This window comes from Rousettus aegyptiacus, unplaced genomic scaffold (assembly GCF_014176215.1).
Source record: "Rousettus aegyptiacus isolate mRouAeg1 unplaced genomic scaffold, mRouAeg1.p scaffold_m13_p_11, whole genome shotgun sequence".
NCBI lineage: Eukaryota > Metazoa > Chordata > Mammalia > Chiroptera > Pteropodidae > Rousettus > Rousettus aegyptiacus.
In genome coordinates this window covers 41,499,547-41,524,301 of record NW_023416286.1, presented here as the reverse complement: position 1 = coordinate 41,524,301, position 24,755 = coordinate 41,499,547, and the positions used below count along the sequence as shown (strand labels likewise).

Sequence of the window (24,755 nt, the reverse complement as noted above, 5' to 3'; positions counted from 1 at the left end):
AATTTCTTTAACACAGCTCAAATTAACATGTCACTGAAAGGACACAGAACAACGAACTTTCCTTACAAGGGCATTTATTATATATTTTTTTATCAATCGTGTCATATCCAGTGGGTCTGGATCAGCCTTTTGCTTCTTTCCAAATAGTGTGGGCTAGCTGATCAACCACAAAGCCATGGGCATGAAAAGACTTGCTTCCATTTTTATTTTCCTTGTTCAAAGTCACCACCTCTGGAGATGCCTTATAAATAGTGAGCTAAGAGTTTGTGGAGAATATCAGCAGGTCTCATTTGACATAGACTATTCAGTGTCCTCCTCTACGGTCTCCGTCATGCTTTCTTCTTCATTTTTTTCCGTGGTTTCACCTGGATGTGTCTGGGGTGATGGCTTACCATTCTGAGTCAAAAGAGTTCTTTTAGAATCACTAACAGACAAAGGTTTTGGCTCCAAAGTATGTACTAATGTATTTGATGGTTGTGGTGTCTTCTGGTCAACTGGGGCAACTGCAGAAGAGTAATTTATGTCTGGAGGTGCCTCTGATGTCAGTGACATTATATGTACAGTTTCATATGGACCTTGACATGAAGTGACTTTTTTGTAGCAAGAAACATCAAAAGGGATGGCACAAAACACAAGGTCTGAGGGCAGCAGGTTAAACTCATTGACTGGCCGAGTAATCACAAATCTGTAAGAAAAGGGAGAGGTGAGTCTGATCTTTTGCACCTGGGATAGAACAGCTATTGGCAATGGCCAAAATCAGGCATTCATTTTGATGGGCCAAAAGAGGAAATGTTTTCATTTTACCTTGCTTCATTGGTTTCTCGTAAATAGTCAATATTCCTGGCGTAGCACAGTAGGACAGGCCTAGACTAGGAACTGGGAGACGGCTTTCACCCATGCCCCTGACACTAGCCGTTCTGACCTTAAGCATGGCGTCTCATTTCTCTCATTTTCATGGGAGAAGGGTAGCGCTGTGGTTTGGTTTGACAGATACATAATGGCCTTTTTGACTCCACGTTTCTCTGCTTTTAATATCTGCTACACTAATGAGTTCAGTTGGCATAAAACTGAGCACTTAGCTAAGTGTTTTCAAAACTGTTAGATTACACACACTCCAGATATTTCCATCCTGGCCTAGGCCTACCCTAACGCTTATGCCACCAACTTTCATGCAGAATATAGTGCGGTCAATGCAGAAAAGAAACAAACATTAAAGTTATATTTGAAACCTTGACTGGTAAGTAAATAGCAAATGTCAATGAGTCTTAACACCCAGAACCCAGACCTGCATGGAAAGAAAGTGGGGAGGTAGGGTGCCTTAGCACAACACAATATCAGGCACAGAACAAATCCTCAATAAATGTGAGCTATGTTAGTTAACATGCTAGTGTTCATGTCAAGATGCTGAGGCAGAATAACCCTTCATGCCTTTCATCCTGCATTTCTTCATTGGCTCCCCAAATTGACTACCACCTCTTTCCTAAACACCAATCTCAGTGCAACATTGACCTTCTTTCACTAAATAATCTTCCCACTTTTATCTTTCCCATTGAGTCCCTTTTAACCTCTATAAGATTCTAAACAAGATCTACTATAATTACATACTCCCTTTAAAACAGAAATATCATTTCTTTCCCTGAAGTCCTTTCAAGTATGGGCTCCACGTTCTCCCAATTACTATGTTCCAGAGGCGTGAGGGGAAGTGGATGGAGTTCAGACTTCCCAGTGCTGCTTCCAGAACCTCACTCCTCCCCACCATCTTTGTGGTTAATGCTCTAGAATCCTATCACCTTTCTTCTTGTTTCATCAGTGTCATCTATAGACCTTTACATTTATTTAGGCCTTTGGTGCTTGGGACATTTTTCTTTCTAACTCTAGTGGTCCCTTCACCTTACACACCTGCAGTGTCTATGTGGTTTACAACTCCAACATCTCGACACATTTCTTCGATTTCCAATACCTAGTGGTGATCTTTATCTCCAAAGCATATTCTCTAGGCCACATAGTAGATGTTATAATTTCCTGACATGTCCCACCTCTAAAATCTTATGCTTTAATATATCACTCTCTGACCACGACTTTCTGTCATTCTTTCTCTGTCATCCCTGTGCTCTGAGTACATCTACTCTTTAGCTTCCAGTCCCTTGTCTCTCTACTTTGCAATCTAGCAGAGCTCCTACAAATCCACAGTTAACCTTTTCTTCCATTCCTCTCAGTAGTTAATCTGAACTTTTACCTCTTTCTCAACTCCCTGTAATACTTCATCCATCTTTTCTCTCAGCAATGGATATGCCTGTAGTTCACTGAGAAATACCAGTGTTACCTAAAAATTCCCTTAAGCACACCCCTCATCTCTAGCCATCTTGGCTTTGGCATCCACTCTTTTCCTTCTTTTCTCCTATGAGCAGATAAATTGTCTTTCTTTCTATCCAACACTAATTTACATTGAGTAATTTGGCATCTTTCCCTTTCTCCTGAAACAGGTTCCATCCATCTATTTCTACTCTATCATTTTCAGTTTTCCTCCTTTACTGAATCTGGTCCATTCCCACTGTGAGAATCTTAGTTTGGACCTACATCACTGTGTTGTCCATAGACTGCATCCTCTCTTTTCTCCTCCTGCCCTCCACACGTATTTCCTCTATCTTCCCCGCTGCTGTCAGATTGCTCTTTCTTCAAACTTAAATTTGAACATATCACTCCCATAATTTATATGTACAAAGCACAGTTGCCAGAAAAGAGACACAATAAATATTTACCCAATAAATCAGCATAAAACAAGTAAACATTTCCAATGTGGACAGTGGCATTCAGCTTTAAAAAGTTACACAGGATAAGAGGTAAGTTACAAACGCAAGACCAAACCGAACCAAAACCTGATTTAAAATCCAGGTCTACATTTCAGTGTTCACTGGAAACAGAGACACCATTCTTACATAGCTTACACTGGATCCTAATTACCAGGGTTTATTCATGTCGTTTATGTGCATTCTTCCTTGGTCCTACATTGTAATCTGCTTCTCCTGCACTTTTCTTTGCAGCCATGGACCCTGAGTTCTGGACTTATCTTTATCAGAGACTAAAGCAGCTTTGGCTTTTATGTTTGGATGGTCAGCTAGCACTTTCCAAACCCGCATACTCCCCTTTTATGCTCCGGGTTGTGCTCCTCTTCATCTATCATGCGGTATAAGCCAAGGCACAGGATTCCAAAATTATCTAATGAGCCACAGAAAACTTGCCCAAAGGTCTTTTTTGGCTGGGGAGAGAAAAGAAAAAACATATGTCTGCTGGCACTTTAATCAAGTAACGACAAGCATTTACTGAAGTGTCATTGGTTTTCTTTATAGTAGAAATTTGGAAAACCTGAAAATTATTTCCTAATGTCTTTATGGTGGCTTGGGAGTGAGGCTTATGATTAGTTTTGAGCATCTAATTCCAGTAATTGTTTTTTATCACTCTGGTCTTTCAAGACACTCGGGTGGGTATGGTGTGGCATGTTGTTATGGTCATTTTTTATTTCCACTGCTGTTTTGGTAACCATTAAGAAGCAACAATGAGGAACAGGTTGGAAGACCCCATTTTCGTGGTGTATAAGTAGTTGGAAGGTTCAGTGACCCCCGAGAGAGTAATCTTATTCTTCTCTACAATGGATTATAGTCCCAACTATTCCTCTTGTCCTTGTTCTCAGGTTGTAGGCCAGACAGGGCACTGCAGGTGAGCTCAGAAGTGGCAGCTAAAGGGTTCAGTGAAGTCCAAAGAAAACAATCTGTTTAGTTCTGTGTGCCACTCTTTAGGGTAAAGAACAAAGTGAGGACAATACCTAAGTTGAGAAAGGGAGGAGAGGTGTGTTGACCAGTCCACTGTCACCTTTCATACCAATAGGAAGTTGTTGGAGGCAGTTGTCCTAGGCATATAACCACTGACAAGTCAATCTTAAATGAGAAAGTGTGAAGGACCAAACCATACTGAGGTTTGCACTTGGAAGTCAGATGCACAGACCATGGGGCTTGCCCTTTTGCTGGTATCTGTTGAGACACACCAGGCACAGAGGCTTGGAAGAGCCTGCTCCTAGTGAAGAGGAGCTGATGTCCTTTGAACCAACAAAAGATGTTTAGTTATAAAGGCATGCCCCTACATTTACACTGGAGAGCTGAATCCAATGTCAATGTCTGCTAAACCAAAAGGCACCACACTGATAAGCAGATTACTTATTCCCAGGATGGACTCAACTCTGATACCAAAATGTCCAAATGCTCCACTGGAATCTGCCATAATGATTATCTTCTCCCTTGCTATAATCTACTGTTCACTGGGCTACGAAAACTCAAGCATTTTCCACTGGCTAACGCAGTCAGTTCCTTTGACCCAAACAAAGAATCCTTTTGACTGATTTCAGCTAATCTGATCAGTTTCCTTTAGTGGTTCAGGTATAAGGAGAATGGGCAGACCTGGGTCAGGCTGCCTCAGAGGCATTCCTGCTTTGCCACTGGTAGACAATGTGGTCTCAGGTAAGTACTTGTTTCTCTGGGTCTCAGCTTCTTGATCTATTTAGTGGGATTAATAATAGTGCCTATCATGTAAATCCTTGGACAGATAGAAAGAAAGAAAGAAAGAAAGAAAGAAAGAAAGAAAGAAAGAAAGAAAGATCAAAGCAGATAGGCAGAGGGAAAATGCTCAGTAAATATTAGCTATTACAATGATTATTAATACCCTTGTCAAAATATAAGTTATTGGACCTCTCTGATGCTTCCTACAGGCTTGGATTTTATGTCTGGAAGATCGGGATAATAACTACTTTATCTACCTCCCAGAACTGCTGTAACAAATAACTATATAGTGTGAAAATGCACTGAAAATTGTAAAAGACTCTATGAAGACAAAATTGTGTTAATGTGTTGTTACCATTATTGTTACTATTTCTGTGCTATAGGCCATCTAAGAACCCAACAGCCTGGACCATTTTCAGAAAGTCAGAGAGGTAAGGAAGTGGGAAATTCTATTAAGAGTAGACTCACTTGAATGTCTGACAAAATGGTTCGGTTTAAGGACAGGAGCCCCAGCTTACACCGCCTTCTTCCAGACATAATTGTAGTAGAGCTGTCCATCAGCCCAAAGAACTTATCCTTACGCAAATTTTGTTCCATCTGAGAACTTATCCCTCCTGTCACCAGCATCTGAAGAAATTCCAGGACGTGGTAATTGTAGAAGGCCTGGAAAGCAAGGACAGGCCATGTGTTAAGTCAGAAGAGCTGGCATGCAAGTGGTGGATGTGCACAGTCAGAAATGGGTCTGATGGTGCAAAGTGGTCTCTCTCGTTATCATAATTAAAATCAACTAAAAGCTGGCAGTTTGCATAGGGCAGAATGTAAGGCCACAGATACCCTAGTAATCATTAATATGTATTTAAAAATATGTATTTAATGAGACTTCTACAGATTTTTCTTCAGGAGACTACTGATATTGTAATCTACCCTTGAACCTTCTAGATTTGAATCTACTTATATTCCTTTTGATTGTGACCTACTTGAGGACTGGTATTGACCTAGGTCTCACTATTTAGATTTCACATAGTTCTTATTGTGTATTTTACAGGTTATAGCTATTGAATAAGTGACTGAAATTTTAGGAACTTTGGCATCAAAATGAAACCATAGGAGGACATGTGGGACACTTCTTATTTTGAAATTATTTTGAGTCTGAATAACCCTAGCCATTTTCTGCAACTCCTTTTCCAAAAGATTCTTACCTCATTCAGTGTATACTAGGTGTTGCCATACATGTAAATAGCAGTGTAATATAGTACACATTAGATCTTCCCAAATATATTGAATATATATTCAATATATAGTCCTTACGTTTGTTTTATCTAAGTTAGACTTTTACTCCAGTAAAAATTAGAATCTATATGTTTATATTTTACCTATATAAAAGTCAATAATTTTGTTTCTATTATAAAGAATAAGAATGACTTCAATTGCTGTGATTCTAGAAATTATGCCGTTCACTTTCTCTACTCCTGTTTTCAGGGACTTATCTTCTAAAACCTGGGTTCCAATGGGGACCTCTTTACTAGTCTGCTTTGCTATTTCTTCTCATTTGTGATCCATTGTACGAAATGCTTCCAGAGAGATTCTCTAGAAGCAAAGCGCAGCATGTTGTCCAACTCCTCAGACCTCCGGTGCCATACCCCTGCTGGAAACCAAGCTGATCTCCTCCATGAATGGTTTCTCCAGGGCACAGCAGTGTTTGCAGTTGCTCAAACTATACATTTACTCTTTCATGCCTTTGCTTTGGAACATCTGGTTCATCTCCCATCAACTGGGTGAACTCTATGCTGGCCTCATCCTCAAAATGATGTTTTCTTTGTGATCTCATGGCTACTGGGTTTTATTCTATTTAGGTTGTCTGAAACACACCTGAGTTTGCATCCTGGACTGGCATGTCCTAGCTGAATACCTTCAGACAATCCATGTGTTCTTTCTCAGGAACGGTCTTATAATCTTTAAAGCTGACATCATAATACCTACCTCTGAGCATTGTTTGTAGGATTAAACGAGACATACAGCATACATAACTAAATTTTGTTCTCTTCAACATTGGTTCTTATGTATCTGGATCACTTGGAGTGATATTGGTGAGTGCAGATTTCTAGGATCCAAGATCCCAGATCTACTGGATCAGAATTTATGGGCAGATACAGGATTCAGAATTTAAAGGGAACATCTGGTGCTTCTGACACTGATGGTCCTCAGATCATACCACTGAAACACACTTCCTTAAAATCTGTGCCCTTTCAGAGGACGAACTTTGTCTGCTTAACATTCGCACCCTCAGGAGTGCTTTGAACAAGGGCTCTTTCAAAAGCTGTAAGGATACTGACTACAACTGGCAATTGATTTTTAACAAATAAACAAATATTGCTAGTAAAATGTAGGGGCCATTGGGACAAGGTGACCTAGGAATTAATACAATCTATATAAATTTGGAGAGAGAAAAAATAACTTTTATAATATTTTATTTTTCAGATTAAAAGATGATTTCAAATGCCTCCTCTACCCTAACGTACAGACTGAAAGAATCCCCTGAGCGATGGCCGCCCCCTTACATTTCTCCTTTGTTCCGTCTTGCTGTTACCCAAAAGCATGATTATGGAATCAGCTCTCTGAAATCCAGGAGGGAATGGAGGATGTAAATCTAGGTTGAGCCACAATCCGTTTAAGAACAAGTGGCCATAGTGTAGAGTGATCAAACATAATGCCGTTAGAATAATTTGCCAGTGATTAAAGAAAAAGAGTAAATTCTAGGGTTATCCTGGTGTCGGAGGCTCTAAAGAAACATGTACTTTACATATTTAACTGAGAGAGGCTTAGCTTTTGAATATATCATTTCTTCAGTTTTGACATCAAAAGGATTGCAATTCTATATTGGGGAAAATAATGGGATTTACATGTCACCCTTACTCTGTGGGCTCATCTCAAATTTTTATCATCTGGGGTTCTATGGTATTGGCTTTATTGGTCTCTCTCTTTTTTTCTTTCCTCCCGCCTTCCCCTTCCCTTCTTCCTTCTGTCCTCCCTCTTTAATTTTTTCTTTCTCAAGGAAACATGAAAGTTGAAAGGCAATCTGATTGACTGGAATTTGGACTTACAATATTAGAAAATGTTGCAGACCGAACTTTTAACTTTTAGCTACAGTGAAGTTCGAGGTCTCTCTTATAACCTAGAATATTACTTAAAAACATAGATATTAACAACCTGGCCACTTGCTGCTTTTTATTCTGGGAATCTCAAAAGGCCTTAAGACCAAATATTCTTTGAAAAATACTTGTAATTGAGAATGAAGCTATATGGTAGGAGAACTGCAATGAACCAGGCGAGTGATGTTGAGAAAATCATGTAACTTCTGTGGGCTTCACTTTCCGAACAAACAAACAAACAAATAAATGTTAATTCATGTCCAGTTCTGAAAGTTCTTTTGTTGTAAAGCTATAGAGGAATTCTGCTTATGGGCCTGAGTGCTTCTCCATATTTTAATTTTTACAGCATTGAACTAAGGGAAAATTAAAAGTGAACCTGAGCTTTACCTTATAGGTATGTTTCTATAACTGAGGCAGGAGTTTAAAATAATATACCAGGGGATACTTGAAGCCATAGTGTCAAATTAATCAGGAGATTTGGAGGGAGAATCCATTATTACATGTTGAAAAAAAAATCACAGGTATATCAGGGGTAGAAGAAAAAAGTGCATGAAAATCTAAAAAAAAAACTTCTGTAATTCTAATCGTGACATATCACGTTATTCAGGCTCTATTTTATCCTCAGGACTGTGGGTTAATTCTCCTTTGTGTTTTTTAAGGGCAGTTAGGAGGAAAAAGTAGAGACCCACTGTTAAGTTTTCTGAGTACTCATGAGAAGAAAGAGGGCCCTTAAGTTATTAGTTTGGAAATTTAGTTCTCCAAGATTGGAGTCAATTGACGGGTGATCTCATGTTGTTTCAGAAACTGCTGAGATTTAGCCACCTTTTTCCTGAGGGAGTTTGTTTTGAATTCATCTGATTTGAGCCTTGCAATACTGTGTAATATGGGCATCAGAGAAACAAACACTTTGGTTCTAATTATAACCTCTGATTGTACAGCACTGGAAACACATCTCTTAATGCATTAGGCTGGGCAGCAGGTTGGAAGAACTGAACCCTGAAGATGTTCTTTGGAGAAGGGAAATGATAGGATGGAAGGGACATGCAAAATGGGGCAGAATGGCTGACTCCTGTTTCCCATACAAAGCTCTTGACCGGAAACTGGAAACCTGTCTTGGAATAGAGCAAGATTCTGGTTTTCTAATATTATTTCTCTGTCATATAGCCTAACTTCTAGGGAATGGTTTTCAAAGTCTTCTTAACAGCAGAAATCTTCCTTTAAATCAACTCTTACACAGAGGCCTCATACGTAACAGATGAAAGTAGAGACATTCTGTGTGGAGGAGGCATGGTGGTGTAGGAGCACCCTGGTCTCATCCTCCTTGCCTGTCTCTTCAGCAGTTCTGGAACACTCTGGCATACAAGCTCCTCTAAGCAAAACTTCAATATCAATGTATTGGAAAAATAGTCATTATCACAGAATGAGATTTCTGGAGTGGTGGTTGATTGTAGTAGTAAGGTCTGATTCGGGAATCATACAAATTTGGGTCTGAAAACCAACTTATCATCTGTAAGTGCTGTGACCTCTGGCACATTATTTACCCCTCTAAGCCTCAGATTCTTCATCTGTAAGACAAGGCTTATAATTGCATTCTCCAAACTAGGCTCACAGGAGAATTAAACAAAGTAATATAAGTAATGCACTTAGCAAAGACCTTGACCCAAAGTAAGTGCTTGAGAAAGTGTTATTACTGCTCCTATCACAGAGATTTCTCTGATTATTAATATTATCTCAACAATAAAACAACAGAAGTTGACTTGAGGTCTGTGTTGGGGAAGAGTTGAAAGTATGATCCAGGAGTGGGGAACTGATCATTACTGGTATCTGCCACGAGAGTGTCTAGGGGGAGTGACAGACCTGAGGCCCTTACTGCCATCTGCACTTACGGGGAGATTGAGAACTTTGCCTTCCTCCTACACCTCTCCACAAGAAGATGTATGGAGAATAAAATTGGACATTGGAGAATGTATTCTGGAGCCACTACAGTGGCCCTAAATGTTTCTAGTGCAAGAGGATAAACGTTTTCTTCCTCTCTGAGGCTACTGCTGTCATTTCCACATGATCAGGTATAAGGTCAGGAGTCTGAACAAGATAAACGGTCCTCAGAACAGCGAAGATGATGGGATTGGAGGCTCAGGGCTGACCAATGGACTCTTTCTTTTCGTGTGGCTGGGTGATAGGAAGTTACCTCTAGTCTTAGAAGGCCAAGTCAAGACAGTACCAGGCTCAGGGGGAAGGGAAACAAGAGTGGGTAGGATTCCCTGATTATTTTCAAAGGTCTAATTCAGTTCACCAGGGGCAGGGATTTGGGGCTATAGCTCTAAATAGAATTAAGGCGTGTTTAGTGTGCTGTGCCAAACATCATTAAGGATTCAAGAGCTGGGGCAGAAAGCCACTAGGTAGAGATTTAGAGGTTCAAGATCCAAGCCGGCCCCTTTAACATAAAGCATGCCTTCTACTGAAGCTCCATGCCCATCCTTATCCATATTCAATTGCCCATATGCCAGTCCTAAACTAAGCACTTACCAGCAGTCCTTAAGGGCAATGTGGCTTGTGATCTCATGCAACTGTCTCGTATATCAGGCCACAGCATGTGGCTTTTTCTTTCTTCCACAGACTTCATCATGAGGCCTCAGAAAAGACACCTGAGCATTTGCTTTCCAGCATGTCCACATCGCCCTCTCCAACCGAGAAGCCCATTGACACAATATCTAAAGGCAGCCTGACAGGAAGGGGTACTACCTCAAGGGGTTTGCTAGCTCACATTCACGTGGCAAGTGATGAGAAGCCCAGGTACCATCTCTTATTACTAAGTTCGTGTTTCTTATGCTTATATTATGTGCTCATTTGTTTTTATATATACTCTTTCTACCCTTCTCCGCTCATTCTGCTCTTCCCACTGACTCTAAATAGAATCTATGACTGTGTTTCCACTTGTGTGGGCCAGTAAAGTTTAATTAAGGCTCAAGCTTAATTTAAGGCACAAAGCTCCCTGCCATCAAGGCCTTTCTGAAGAGAACTGGGACTTCAAGCCATCAAATATGTATCCTACAGACAAGTCCAGTTCACCAAAAGTCACCTCCTGTCTGACATGCAAGTCATGAATTATAGGCAAGGTGACCGATGTATCAATGTCAGTGTTTTAAAAACCTTTCCCTGCCAGAGCCACCTTCCCAGAAGAGTAACCTGGGAAGTAACCTGACTTGACTCCCTTAAATGCATCTCTCCCTGGCTCAGTCAAGGCCAAATGCTGCTTAACCCTTTAGAAAATTCGATCTGCCAACTTGTTAAACTATCACTAACGTAGTATTCTCTCTCTGAGAGCTCAATGGGGTTTATGAGGCTTTCCTTCCCTCACGGCTTAGGGGAGCAGAGCCCAGGAGAGCTTAATTCCCTCAGTAACAAGTGGCACTGATGCATGACGGGGATACATGTGTTTCAGCCACACTCCCCTAGAGCGCGAAGTGCCCTTCTGAGGCACCCATACAATTCAGAAGATGCCTCTTCTACATGGAATTCCAGGAGGCAAGCAAGTTGGTCAAACTGTGCTCAGAGTCTTGAGCATTTATGCATCTGTATATAGATATTCAGCCATTTTATAGCCCTTCCCTTAGCAAATCCAAGTAAGAGGAGTCTGTGAGGCAGTGGGTGACAAAGATTTCCTCTGGAGGAGTTCTGGCAGCTACACGCAGATTTTCTGAGTTTTAGTCAAATTTCTTGAACATACCAGGAGTGCTCCCCCTTTACTGCCTTTGTCCTTCTCCTTCTGCCTCCTGGAGTGTTTCTTCTCTAAAGATCAGAATGGTGTGTACTCTCCTCTCCTCCAGACTTGACACATATGCCACCTTCCCAGTGCTACCCACATTGGCCACATTCTTGAAATTTCTAACACCTTCTCTAAACCCCACATTTCCTATCTCACATTGCTTTAGCCCCTAAACCTATCCAACGTACATTATCTGTTTCTTATTTATCATGTTGATGCCAATCTCCTCCATTAGCACGAGCTCCACATGGGCAGACACTTTTGTCTGTGTCCCCAGCACCTTGAGTAGTGCCCTGCTCAGAGTAGCTGTTTAATAGTTGTTTGAACAATGAATGTATTCTACTTATGAAAATCCTGTAACTGATGCAAGGGATCTGATCAGTGGCTAAAGATGGGCTGAGAGCGAAGAACAACCATACCATCAAACATCTGCCCCACGGGAGGCGCAACGTGGAAGGCGATTTGATTCAGCTGTGAACAAAACTCACCTCGTCAAAGGCCAAAGCTTTTTCCTTGAACTACATGTCCACTTATGGCTGCTTTTATGTGAGCTTTTGGAGATATTTTAGAGAGAAGAGCAGATAGTATCTCTTAAGCTCTGATACCAAAGGGCTAGGTCTGCTGAGATGCACTTGAAACTGAAAGGAAGGCACTATGCAGTTTACCTGCTCATTCCCCCCTGCATCAAGTACTCCAGCTTTAAGTTTTTAATCTTGAAAATGTGAAGATTTTGCTGCCCTTGCCAGGTGGTTGTGAGAAAAGATGAAATACTGTCTGTGAACAAGCTTTTTTTTTTTGAAAAATCAAAGAGAATTTAGAATTGTGAGATATTACCATCATCTGCCCATGCCCTAAGCCATCCGCTCTACCCTCTGCTAGAGGCTTGGTCTTGAGGGCTCCTCTGCTTAGCTGCACTTACTGTGGCCAGGAGGGAATCCAAGAAGCTGCCAGAAAAGACAGTGCCTGTGCAAAAGGAAGTGCTGAGATGCAGTCTTGTTCCCGGGAGGTGCTCCTCCATCCCACCAAGTTGTTCAATGAAGTGGATATTGGAAGGATTTTCTGCAAGGCAAAAGAGGGAGACTGGAAAGACAGGCAGGCAAGTTTAAGAACATAGGAACAGCCGTACAAGGCAGACCAAGGGTGACCACTTCGTCAAAGAATTTGATGCCTACTTTGGGGTCAGTGTGGAATCTGTCGCTACTTTGGTACATGTTTTTTTCTTAAGTATTTTCTTTATTCCTTACAGACATGTATCCCTTTTGGATACCTTCACCATCAAGGGGGTACCCTAGTACCTCAGGCTCAGTTTCTCAATGCGTGTGTCCTGATGCCTCCCTATATAATTTATCTTTCAAACTAGGACACTTTTAGAAGTAAAAGGAGTCACTTTGAATAATTGCACTGGAATAATATACATAAATAGGAATGTATGATTAAGAGTATAAGTTATACTCTTTTTCATAATGCTATGCCATAGATGGCTTGGTATTAGGTTCCTATGCTATCTGGCTCCAGAGTGAGCAGTACCTCTCAAAATTTAATATGCATGTGAATCACCTGGGGAGCTTATTACAGTACAGATTCAGATTCATTGGTCTAGGGTGAACCTAAGATTCTACAAGCTTCCAGATGCTACTGATGCTGCTGACTCATGGACTACACTTTGAGTAACAAGGGCTCAAAGAATCTTCCTATTGAGGCCAGTGTAGCAGATACCATATTATCCATTAGCATATTTATATTGCTGGAGGGCTGCAACTCAGACCCCTATAGGCAGCCTCTGAAGTGAATGCAACTGGTCATTTTTGGGAGTGTCAGCAGAGGTACTGACTGCCTTTGTTCTAACACTATCGCTTTAAAAATGCTTGCACAGAGACTAGCATTGGAAGCAGAGATGGTGTCTCCAAGCACAGCAAAGAACAGGCATGCTTACTGCCCATTATAAAAGATTCTGGTTCCTCTCCTATAACATAATCCATAGTAGGTACCCTGTCATGTTACCCTGTGATGACTAGCACAAAAATGGTAATACTCTGGTCACAGTTGTCTCTGTGAGTAATAAACTATGCTTTGTCTCTGACACAGTGGTCTTGTGTCTTCTGCCAGCATCCACGAAACTGTGGCAGGTTAACTTGCTAGTTTGAAAGTAGCATAAAGTCTTAGACCCTTTAAAGTTTTTAAAAGTTATATTACAGTCTATGGGCATGCCATCCTGAACAATCCCAATCCTGTCTGATCTTGGAAGCTAAGCAGGGTTGGCCCTGGTTAGTACTTGGATGGGAGACCACCTAGGAAGACCAGGTACTGTAGGTGTAAAAATAAATAAATAAGTAAACAAACAAACAAACAAATAAAATAAGGGAGTGTAAGCTGACAAGGTCCTTGCAATCTGCGAGGTCAACCAAGGGTTGCCTCACCTAAAAAAAAAAAATCAAACTCATATTACAGATCAAAGCAAATACTACTGGACATACAATTCAAAATACATTACTAAGACTAGATTGTTCCCTAATTCTTAAATTTCCCTTGTAAGCTTTGGGGAAGTGATGTATTACTAGTATTAATGAATCATTTTCTTTAAGAAGTACATATTTTCAGAAAAGATGAGCAAGATGTGACTAATATCAACCCACCTTTCCTATGAACATATAATTTCCTCTCATTGCATTGCCAACCCTACACACACACACACACACACACACACACACACACACATCCCAGGAGCCCCTCATCCGAATCTTGCTGTGTCATCCTAAAACCAGTGGCCTCAGCTTTCCTAGCCATTTTCCTGCAGGCCACTGTACATTCAGTACCAAAGTGCTGGCAGTCAGATCTGCAGCTCTCATGTCACTGTGACCCTTTCCAGCCAGCCAGAGAACAAAAAACAGTAAGCTGGCAGGTGATTTGTTAAGCTAATTTGACAAGGGCTGCCTGGTGCCAGAAAGTCTTTAGCTGAACAAAGCTCTAAGTCCCTGGAGAGTGACCAGATACATTTCTGGGCCAGTGAACACCTGACTGGTCCCCTCCCAACCACTCTAATTTACATTACAGTCATCTAATCAGTGTCCTTAGTGTATCTACAACTCAAGGTTAGAAATGATTCAGAAACAGAAAAATAAAAATAAAACATAAATAAAAACTGTAGCCAATAGCTTCAAGATAGTTACAAATAGGCTGGCTAGTACCAGCCTAATGAGAGATCTTCAAAGCTGAAATTGAAGAACTGCTGCTCTAGGACCCAGGGTGACTAGACTATTTCCTACCTCCTTCACTGTCACTCCCGGATCACGTGGATCAAGTGGTGGTATCACCTACTGATTCCTCTCAGTCCCCCGGCTTCATTTCTGGGACTAAAAGGTCTATTCATTTGTTTTGGTGTGTCTCACTCAGCTTAGGTACTCTAGGCCATAAAACACCCATTAAGAATGTTGCCATACTATGTAATTCAGTCAAATTGCATGTCTAGGACCAGTTTTACAGATCATCTTTGAGTTGGTCCAATCTGTGTTAAAAGAACCATTTCCCTCTTCAGGTATCTTCTCCTTTTCTCACCAATTATTATCAGTGTTAAATCCCAGTGTATCCACTAGTGCTTCGCAAACAGTGCTGCCCCCACCACAAAAAATGCACACAACATGTTCCCTGTCTTCTCTACCCTGCTTTCTGTTCCCAGAGCTTCTCATATCTAGGAATGTTTCATACATGTGCATTTTCCATAAGGTGTCAATGAGAGATAACAGTTTATTCTGATATTTCTGTATCGAGTATTTCCATTTTAGAACTGTGCCACTCAGGGCCAGGATTAAGATGACACAAGAGAGACACCTGGGACACCAAATTAAAGGACCCCCAAGAGTGAGCATCTCCTTAAATTCTGTACCCTGGGTGCCCCACTTGCCTCACCCTAGTGCTGGTCCTGGTATGTGTGGAAAGGAAGGCGCCTGACCTAAAGGGCCAGAATAGGCAGATAATTTGGTACAGGGAGATCTTCTCTAACAGCCTGACCTAAAGGGCCAGAATAGGCAGATAATTTGGTACAGGGAGATCTTCTCTAACAGCCTTCCAGTCCACATCTGCTCCCATGGCAGAGTCTCTCTGAATAAGAATGAGTCAGCTGCTGAGTTCCCTGTCCTGGTATCTGGAAGAGTGGAGAAGGCAGATGATATTCCTGCCCCCTGACATCCAAATATAATAGGCTCTGCTAGATAATGTCACCAACTGAGTAACGTCCAGTCAAGCACTTGGGTCCCATTCTGCTTCCTCAGTCCTTTGACTGGATTTTTTAAAAGATCAGTTTTGGATCACACAGGTATCTCCCTTGAATTTTGTCCTTGAAACACAACTTACTCAGTTCAGTGATGATGGGGATTCTTCGGTGTCTTGAGTGTCCAAAATATCCACTAAAGTAATCTGACATCCCCTCTGAAGACAAAGACAACAAAGAAGAGAGTGATAAATGCAAACAGAGTGGCTTGCAAAACGTCACAAGAATGTAGAGGCATACCACGTAACTTGATGCTTTATCTTAGTAAAGTTACTCTCACACTCAAATCCCAAATCGTTTTTAATATTTAGAAAAAATATATTTGGGCATCCTCAGCATCTCCTTTTGAAGGTAGTATCTGTGTGTGTTTTCTAAATGGCCTTTGCAATGAATTACAAAAAAGATAAAGCTCTCCCGGTACTTGTTTACTGACATCATAAATAAAATATTATTGTTCTCCACGGCATGGTAGTGCTGGGTAATGTCTCAGGCAGGCGGTGCCTCTAAACACATCTATCTGCCTCGTAAAACTTTTAAGAAACTATGAATAAATAGGTGGTGCTGCTCCATGCCTTCATTCGGTAACATTGTAACTGGTTTCTGGCTGCTGGTGCTACTTGTCTCTTTGAGATTTTCTCTGGACTGAGGTGCTACTCATGTCTTCTTTCTTCTTCAGCAGAACTGGCTGCCTCCCATCTCTGGTTGGCCTGTTCCAACCAGGAATGCCTTGGGAGTTCCTTAAAGAGTAGGGCGAGATATCACTTGGGGTTTTTGCCCTTTGTGTTCGGTTTACAGATGTAAAAAAAAAGAAAAGGGAAGAAAAAAATGGGAATCTAGGCTCCGGTTACACACACACACACACACACACACACACACACACACACACACACACACACCGATCTTATCAGAAGTTATGCTTTAAAACTGTTGGTTACCATTCTTAACTTTTCTGAGAATGCTATGTAACAGGGAAAAATTCTGTGGAAGCTAAATTCCGCCTGTAATTTAAATTCCGTACTAGGACGAGAACAACATATTTGGAGAGTCCTCTGTTTACTGAACCAGGTAAATGGGAGGGAGGGAGGGCAAGATGTGAAATGAATGGAGTGAGCAGGTAGGTAAGACAGCCCGAGAGACAAAGGGATGGTGGGGGGACACCTGGCCACTGAGATGGGAGCAGGGAAAAAGGGAAACTCCAAAGGGAGAATGTTTTCACAGAGAATATGATATACTACAATACTTACCACCGATTCTATCTCCTCTAAAAATATTTGGTAAAAGAGCCACTTCTTGTTAATGTGGAGTGGAGCTGAATATATTTTTGATAGCCACTCCAAATTCTGAGCCACGCTTCAAAACGGATTCGGGGTAAGAACTGAAGCTCCCCAGGAAGAGGCCAACTCTTGTGGTTTGGCAGTGACCTTAGGAATTTAGGTGAGGAAAAGGACCCACCACCCCACCCCACCCCGGCTAACTTTGTTCACAGAGCTGTATAAGAAAAAGGTTGGACCTTGAGGTTATTATGCTGAGCAACATAAGTCAGATGGAAAAGGACAAAAGTCATCTGGTTTCATTTGTATGTAGAATATAAAACAAACTAACAAAAATCCCAAACAATCAAAAAAAAAATGAACTAACAAAACCAAACTCACAGATATAGATAAGAGATTGGTTGCTACCAAAAGGGAAGGGAGGCGGTAGGCGGTGGGCGGTGGGGGGCGGGGGCGGGGCGGGGAAGGAAGGGCAGAGCCAGGATGGTGCAAAATGGGTAAAGGAACTTGAATGTGTGGTGAGAAATGAAAACTTGACTTTTGCTGGTAAAAACACTATAGCGTATACAGATATCGAATTACAATGTTGTACACCTGAAACTTACATACTGTTAGAAACCGGTTACCGCAATAAAATTTTTTTAAAGGGAAGGTTGACATCAAGGCTAGAGATCAAATATCCTAATTCACTGGTAAATCTTATTTGTAATGAAATCTGAATACCTTAAACTGTTTTCCTTAAAAAAAAAAAAAATCTCTGGGATTTCCATAATGCAGGAAGTCTTAGGGAAATGAGATTCTACCTTATTTTCAAAACTGTGTAAGATATTTTATCTGCTTTATGTTCTTTTCCTTTGTTTTCCCCATCATTCTTTCCTTCCTTCCTTACTACCTTATACAAATATTAAGAGTATCTACTGCATGCTAGGACTGTGAACAGCCTCTCTTCCAGTTACATATGCATGTTGCAAATAAAAAATAATTGCAGATAGTGATGAGTACTGTGAAAAAAAAAAAAAACAACCTTTAAGGCTAGCGATTGAAGTGGGCAGGTGTTTTTAGATAGGGCTTGAAGAGAGGTTTCTCTGACTTGGAATGAAGTCTTGAGAGGTGAGAAAAAGCCACCTGGGCAGAGGGAATGGGGCAAGGAAGGGCTCCCCAAACCTTGGGCCACAACCAGTAGCAGTCAGTGGCCTATAAGGATCCGGGCTGCACAGCAGGAGGTGAGCAGCGAGCCAGCCAGCAAGCGGAGCTTCATTTGTGTTTGCAGCCACTCCCCAGCACTATCATCACCACCTCAGCTCTACCTCAGACCATCAGGCATTAAATTCTCTTTGGAGCATGGGTCCCTGCAGCCAAAAAGATTGGGGAACCCTGGGGTAAAGGACCTAAGGCACCAAAGAGCCACTATAAACAGGATGAAGTGGGAGAAAATGCAAACTCTTTACTGGCCTGCAAGACCCTACATTATTTTTCTATAATTGTCGTGGATCACCATTATAGGGTTTAAAGTAGGGAACTGACATGATTTGATAAATATTTGTAAAAGATCCCTCTGGCTGCAGTGAGCAGTGGAAAACATGAAGAAATAAAAATTATAGCATTATCACAACAAATCTGTGAATCAAGTACAGTTAGATCACCTTTAAAGATGAAACCAACTCAGGTTTTACATACTTTGCCCAAGATTAAATGGCTTGTAAATAGTAGATGGGTTTTGATACCCCAATCAACATCAATTTCAAAGCCAATGCACGCCCTTTTCAGGACTACTTTGTAGCCCTATTAAAATATACAAGGTTTGGCTGACATTTTCAGTGAAATATTGGGCTCGGTTTCCCTCAAATAGGAAATCTTCCTTTGAACCCCATTTACTGATTCCAGTTCCCTCGTAAAAAGAGTTTGGAATAGCCAGACTTAGAGTTAAATGTTCTTACTGGATACAGACACATCTACATCGACTGAAGTGACTGCTTAAATATCTGCCTCTGACACAGGCAGAAGGACAGCAACTGAATTTCTGCCTTCATTCTGTCTTTTCTTATAGAGCAATGGCTAATTTGAATATGTCAGATCATAGCCTGGGTACATTTTACTAATGTCAATATTTTTGTTACCTAATAGTACATAGCATTATACCTGAAATCTTCCAGGCTGGCAGGATGCTATTACAAAAGATTGCTTAATTGTAGATTACTACTGTACATTTAAATTTCAGTAGCATATTAAGTTGTCAGACTTAATTACCGTTATATGTTTAGATTATTCCACAGATTATTTAGTTCGGTACCTAGGTTTGCCAACCTGTTCTTGTGACATGACAGGGCAATAATTAGATCATCACTGGAAAACCTAAAGTTTTCCACGGAGATGTCCAGGAGGCCCAGTATTCTTGCTGATCCTTCAGACAATCCTCCCTCTGCTTCCTCCCGGCCCCAACATCTGCTGGAAATCACTGTGTGGAGTCACTGTGGTGGTCCTACCTGGGCTTCATGCATAATTTTATGACTGCGAAGATGTGGAAAAGCTCACTGATCCCACAAAAGCCTTATCAGATATACTAAGGCAAGATTTCTGATATCAGTACTATTGACATTTCGGGCCAAAGTTTCTTTTTCTTTCTTTTTTTTTTTAATCATGTAGTGCTGTCCCATGCATTGTAGGATGTTTAGCAGCAACTCTGACCTCTATCCAATAGATTAAATGCCAATAGCATCCGCCCAAGTAGTGGCAACCGAAACTGTCTCTAGACATTGTCAGGTTTCTTCTTGGGGCAAAACTGTCCCCAGGCTGAGTACCACTGTCCTAGAAGAAGGGAAAGAAAACTGCCTATCAGCTAGTCTTATATTTCAGTAGTCCCCAAACATTTTGGCCCGGGGACCAGTGCTCCTATGAGAATCTAATGCCTGTTGATCTTAAGTAGAGCGGAGGCGGTGATGCTAGCGCCAAGGAGCAGCTGCAAAAACAGATGAACCTTCACTTGTGCCTGCTGCTCACCTCCTCCTGTGCAGCCAGGTTCCTAACAGGCTGTGGACCAGTACCAGTACTGGTCTGTCACCCCAAAACTGAGGATCTCTATTATATTGGTCTCAGCGTGGGAGACATTTTCTACCTCCTGATAGAATTTCACAGTCCTTTACACTGTCAACTCTTGGAGGTGGGTATCTCCGTTTCTACCTCTTATGTAGGGTACAAGAGGAGTATTACTATAAAATGAGAAGAGTAGTTAAGAGAATCAAATAGTCTTCTCTGAGGATTGGGGGTTTACACATATAAACTCCAGGTAGATTCCTATGATGCCAGAGTAATTGATGAAGCTTCTAAGTAACGGTCCTTTGCTATCCACATGTGCTCAGAATGTGACTTTACTGATGCTATGGCACCAGATAAGCAGACTGGGTGACTTGTTAGGTAGCTCAGTAGAGCCTGTCTGGACCTATATTTCCCTGCCACACCAATGGGTAAAAGGAATAGTGCAAGGCCTATAAAATATATTTTTCTCTAAATTTTTCTTTTTATCTTGAGTAAAAGAACCTATTTATGCTTCATGACAATTCAAATACTTTGACATTCTTTCCTTTCCAGTCCTTTTCCCCTCTCTCCTCTATCTTTTTCTTTCACCCCTTTAAGGGAAACTCTCTGGCATGTAACAGAGTACATGACACATCATATAGAATCGATATATTTTTGTTGAATGAATAAATGAAGGATGAAAATCACTAAAACTAAAGGAAACCAGGACTAAAATCATAGGTTTATATCTTCCTAGCTTATATGAAATATAAGATCAAAATACTACTAATAATACAAATACTAATACTACTAATAATAAAATAATAGAAAGGACAAGTTACCTAGATGATTAACTGGGTGGCTTATGGTGTTGTCAGTTTATTCTAGGCTTTTACTTGTGAGCATTTTCATTCATATACTGGTGATCCTGCCTTTAAAGTGAATACTTCTTCTCTGATCAATTATAGAAAGTTCCAAGCATGATGCATACAGACACTCCCATACACCTACACTCACACACACCATACGCTTACTCCCTATACTTCTCTCCACGCTGCACTCACAAACACACCATACACAAATCTTGTGTGAATCTGAATGACCCCAACTGCTAACCTAAAGATTTAAGTGCAGAACACAGCAGCATTTTTATGGATCTTCACATTTACTCAATAGGGGCATGGATCGCCCTTCCTTAGTCTGGATTTCAATGCACTTTGAGATTCATGAAGTGCTTTGCTATCAGTTCTACTTTGCAAAAGAACCTGAAACCCTGGATTCTGAGTGGGGTTTGATTGCTTAGCGAGGGTGTGTCACATAGCTAGTTCAGTTCACCTACCACAGATTAGGCTAGATTATCGTTTACTCCTCTGTCCCCAAAACTTTATGTTTTCCCACCTAGCAACAATGCTTAGGAGTCAGAATTCTTTTAGCTTCCCAATTTGACCCATGAATATTTTTATCCATATCTGTAATCATGAAAGCTTTGTAATGCTATCCACATCCATAATCATGAAAGCCTTGCAATGCCTATGACGTCTGACCTCTCCAAGCTCCATGTAAAGTGGATGGCTGAGCACCTGATCTTGGCGAAGAGGATCAACATTCTCCAGGGGACTCCAGCCATGGTTTACTTTGATTTATTGAATTGAAAGTTTGTTTTAGATACAGAAAATTCTTTAGTAGTAGGGCTTTCATATTAGGCTGAGTGGCTAGTTGTCAAGTTTTAGAAATAGACTAACGTGAGCCTTCTCCCATGTGGGGGTAGAACGAGGACATAATTTGATGGTGGGAATTTATGTCAAGCACCTTTGAATACAGGAGGTGTGTGATGCTACTCAAGTCCAGATCACTGGTTCATTTGTTTCAATTCAATAAATATGTGTTAAGCACCTCTAAGTGACTGTAAACTGTGCTAGGCACTGAAAGGAATGTGGAGGAGGAAACGATACAATCTCCATCATAAGGAGAACCATGCTTCTCTCCCTCTCTTTCCAATCTGAAGATGAAATGTGACATTTTTAGTCTATAGAAGCTGAAAAGAACCTTAGAGATCATCTCCTAAAATTCACATATTGAAAGCATCTTGAAGAGTAAAAGAGAATTATACTTCATTCTCTCAACTATGAAGCTAAAACTAATAACTTGAACTTCTATAAAATCCAAAGAGAATTTGCTTGATAATACCCATTACCAGTTATAATAATATACCAAATGATATGTTCACTAATATTTGATTAGTAACAATATTAGCACTTATAATTCTATGATTTTACTTAAAATAGAAAAAGTGTTTCATGCATTCCATTTAGAAGATGGACATAATTTTTCATTAGATTTAAGATTCTCAAGGACTAAACTGTCCACTACTTCTATTATAGAATTCTCAGAGTTGAAAGGGATCTTAGAAGACATCTAGCCCAAGCTCTCCTCCTCCCCATGAGTAAAATACATCAGAGAAAAATTAATTCTCTTTCCTTATTCCATTCTTCCTAGGCTTTTCCTGGAAAAGTGTTATTCTTACCTGACTCTGAGGGTGTCCGGGCAGTGCAGCTTATCCTCAGTGATCCTAGGTTGAGGGTGGTCATGATGGTCTCTGTGTCTACCAATGTCTGGCTGCTTGATGTCTTGGATGGGGGGGATAATACAGCACACATGGAACATTCCTCTATGTTGACTGCACGGAGGTCTCCAGAATAGAGTGCAGATCCCTAATGAGAGGAAATCGGGTAGAGGAGGGACTTCTCAAATGGAAAGATTTTATATCACAACTCATGGTGGTGACTCTTTGCTGGGGATGTGATTTTTGAGCCAAAGCCTCTCTAGCTTCCACTGACTTGGTTTTAAGACTTAGTTACCTGATTTCTGACATATTTAGCCTCATCGATCACTAATACCTTAGTGTGAATATGTTTCACAAACCCTTTCCTGAGAACAAGTCTGGATGAGACAAAGGAAGGTGGAGAGGGGGAACCTAAATCCATTTAGATGACTCAACTGAGAGAAGAAAAGCAGAGGAAGAAAAACAGTGGTGGTGGGGCAGGGGGGAGTCGGACAAAGGGAAAGTTATGGATCCAAGGGCAAATTTCGTATCCTCACAATCTCACTTGCAGTGGGCCCCACTTGCACTCTCTGGATTAACTAGAAAAATGGTGGTTGCTTCTTTCCTTTGATGGAAAAAAAGGGAAAGATCTGGCCCTGCATTCAGGTAGCTTAGACTCAAATATCGGTAATTCCCAACATTAGCTGGATCTAGAGACGTATGGTAATTTTCTTTCTTTCTTTGAACTAAAATAAGGGAATCATGAGGGGAACACTAGAGTGACTTTTTTTTTAAAAAAAAGCACATGAAATTTGCTTCTTGAGAGAACCATTTCTGAAGTTTCAAAATATTCTGTACATAATTCCAGCATTTTTTTCAGGAAAACTCAAATGCTTTAGTGCATTTCCCAGAGAAATGGTGACATGATGTGATACAGACCTATGAAGGTTTAGAGCACATACGATTGAAACTACAATGCCACATATGCATAATGGGTCCATTTCTCAGAAACATAAACCTAATTCTTCCTTTTCATACATCTATCAAGGATGTGTGGCGTTATGTGTTCCATGAAAGATGTGTCTTCAGAAAAGATGAGAAAGTTAGAGTACAGAGGCTGTCTAGTATCAGCTTAGGTTTAGCCATTAAGTCAGATTCAGGTTCAGAAATGCAGAGAAATTCTTATTTATATAAGACCATAAAACATCATTATAAACATAAAATATAAAACATGGTGGCTCTTGAGCATAATGTCTGGATTTAAATCCTAGTCTTGCTACTTACCAGCTTTGTAAACTTGGACAGATTACTTACTCCATGTCCAAATTTCAAGATCTTTAAAATCTACCCCATTGGGATATTTTGAGGAGTAAATGAGTTTATGCATGTAAAATGCATAGAACAGTTTCTGGTACCAGGAAGTACTATATATCTGCAAGCTAATATTTATTACTATTACTAGTGCTAGTACTGTTTGTGTTATTATTGTTATAGATATTCACTACCCCACATGTGATACTTACAGGCAGAATGTATATCTGGGGGAAATTTCGGAGAAATCGCCATTCTCTCCGCAGGTAATCCAGATTCCCGATGAACACAATGTCCTTCAGCTCCTGCCGGGTATAGTTGCTAGCTCTCAAGGGCATTACGAAATTCCGAAGCCCCATCAGTGTTGACTGGGCATCTCCGAAGATACATACTACAACATGGTTCCGAAACTCATGTTTTGACTTGTCAGATCGTTTCTAAGCATAAGCAGGTCAGAATTTGGTCATTTTTAGAAATAAAATGAGAGTTCCTCAAAAAAGGCTCCTTCCCCTCAATCCAATTCTTCTAGGTACTTCCAAAGGAGTACTTTTATAAGGATAACAAAATTTTGCAAACTTTTCATAAAAAAATGGAACTTATAAATAGTAGGGCAATTATACTTTTGATATTTTTGTGGAGTTCCCTCTTATTTCATTATTAGCCTGGAGTGTATATCAATTAAAACTCGAATCATTATCATTCCTCAAGGCATGAAATAACTGAAGCAAATGGATACAATCTCTTATTTTCATTATGTTGTAGCCTTGTAAGTGCTTACAGTAAGAGTCAGTGGCAAACTAAAACATTCTAAACTCTACTGCTAAACTTGTCTACTAGTGAGTCCTGAAAATTACATGTTGCAAAACATATTGCAGCTTTCAGCAGATTTTCAT

General features: G+C 40.6%; 1 protein-coding gene and 1 pseudogene across 1 annotated transcript in view; one reads left to right on the top strand and one right to left on the bottom strand.

Annotated features, from left to right (window-relative positions):
• Window positions 1-300: 300 nt before the first annotated feature.
• KCNU1 (potassium calcium-activated channel subfamily U member 1) overlaps window positions 301-24,755 on the bottom strand; it is a 105,363-nt gene continuing 80,908 nt past the window's right edge. Inside the window, exons 22-28 of the mRNA XM_016155230.2 lie at window positions 24,075-24,299; window positions 22,534-22,720; window positions 15,810-15,884; window positions 12,382-12,521; window positions 5,016-5,210; window positions 3,132-3,256; window positions 301-685 (exon numbers count right to left, since the gene is read on the bottom strand). Coding sequence (XP_016010716.2) covers window positions 301-685; window positions 3,132-3,256; window positions 5,016-5,210; window positions 12,382-12,521; window positions 15,810-15,884; window positions 22,534-22,720; window positions 24,075-24,299 — 1,332 coding nt within the window. The remainder of the gene's footprint in view (window positions 686-3,131; window positions 3,257-5,015; window positions 5,211-12,381; window positions 12,522-15,809; window positions 15,885-22,533; window positions 22,721-24,074; window positions 24,300-24,755) is intronic.
• LOC118609587 lies at window positions 13,657-13,775 on the top strand (annotated as a pseudogene).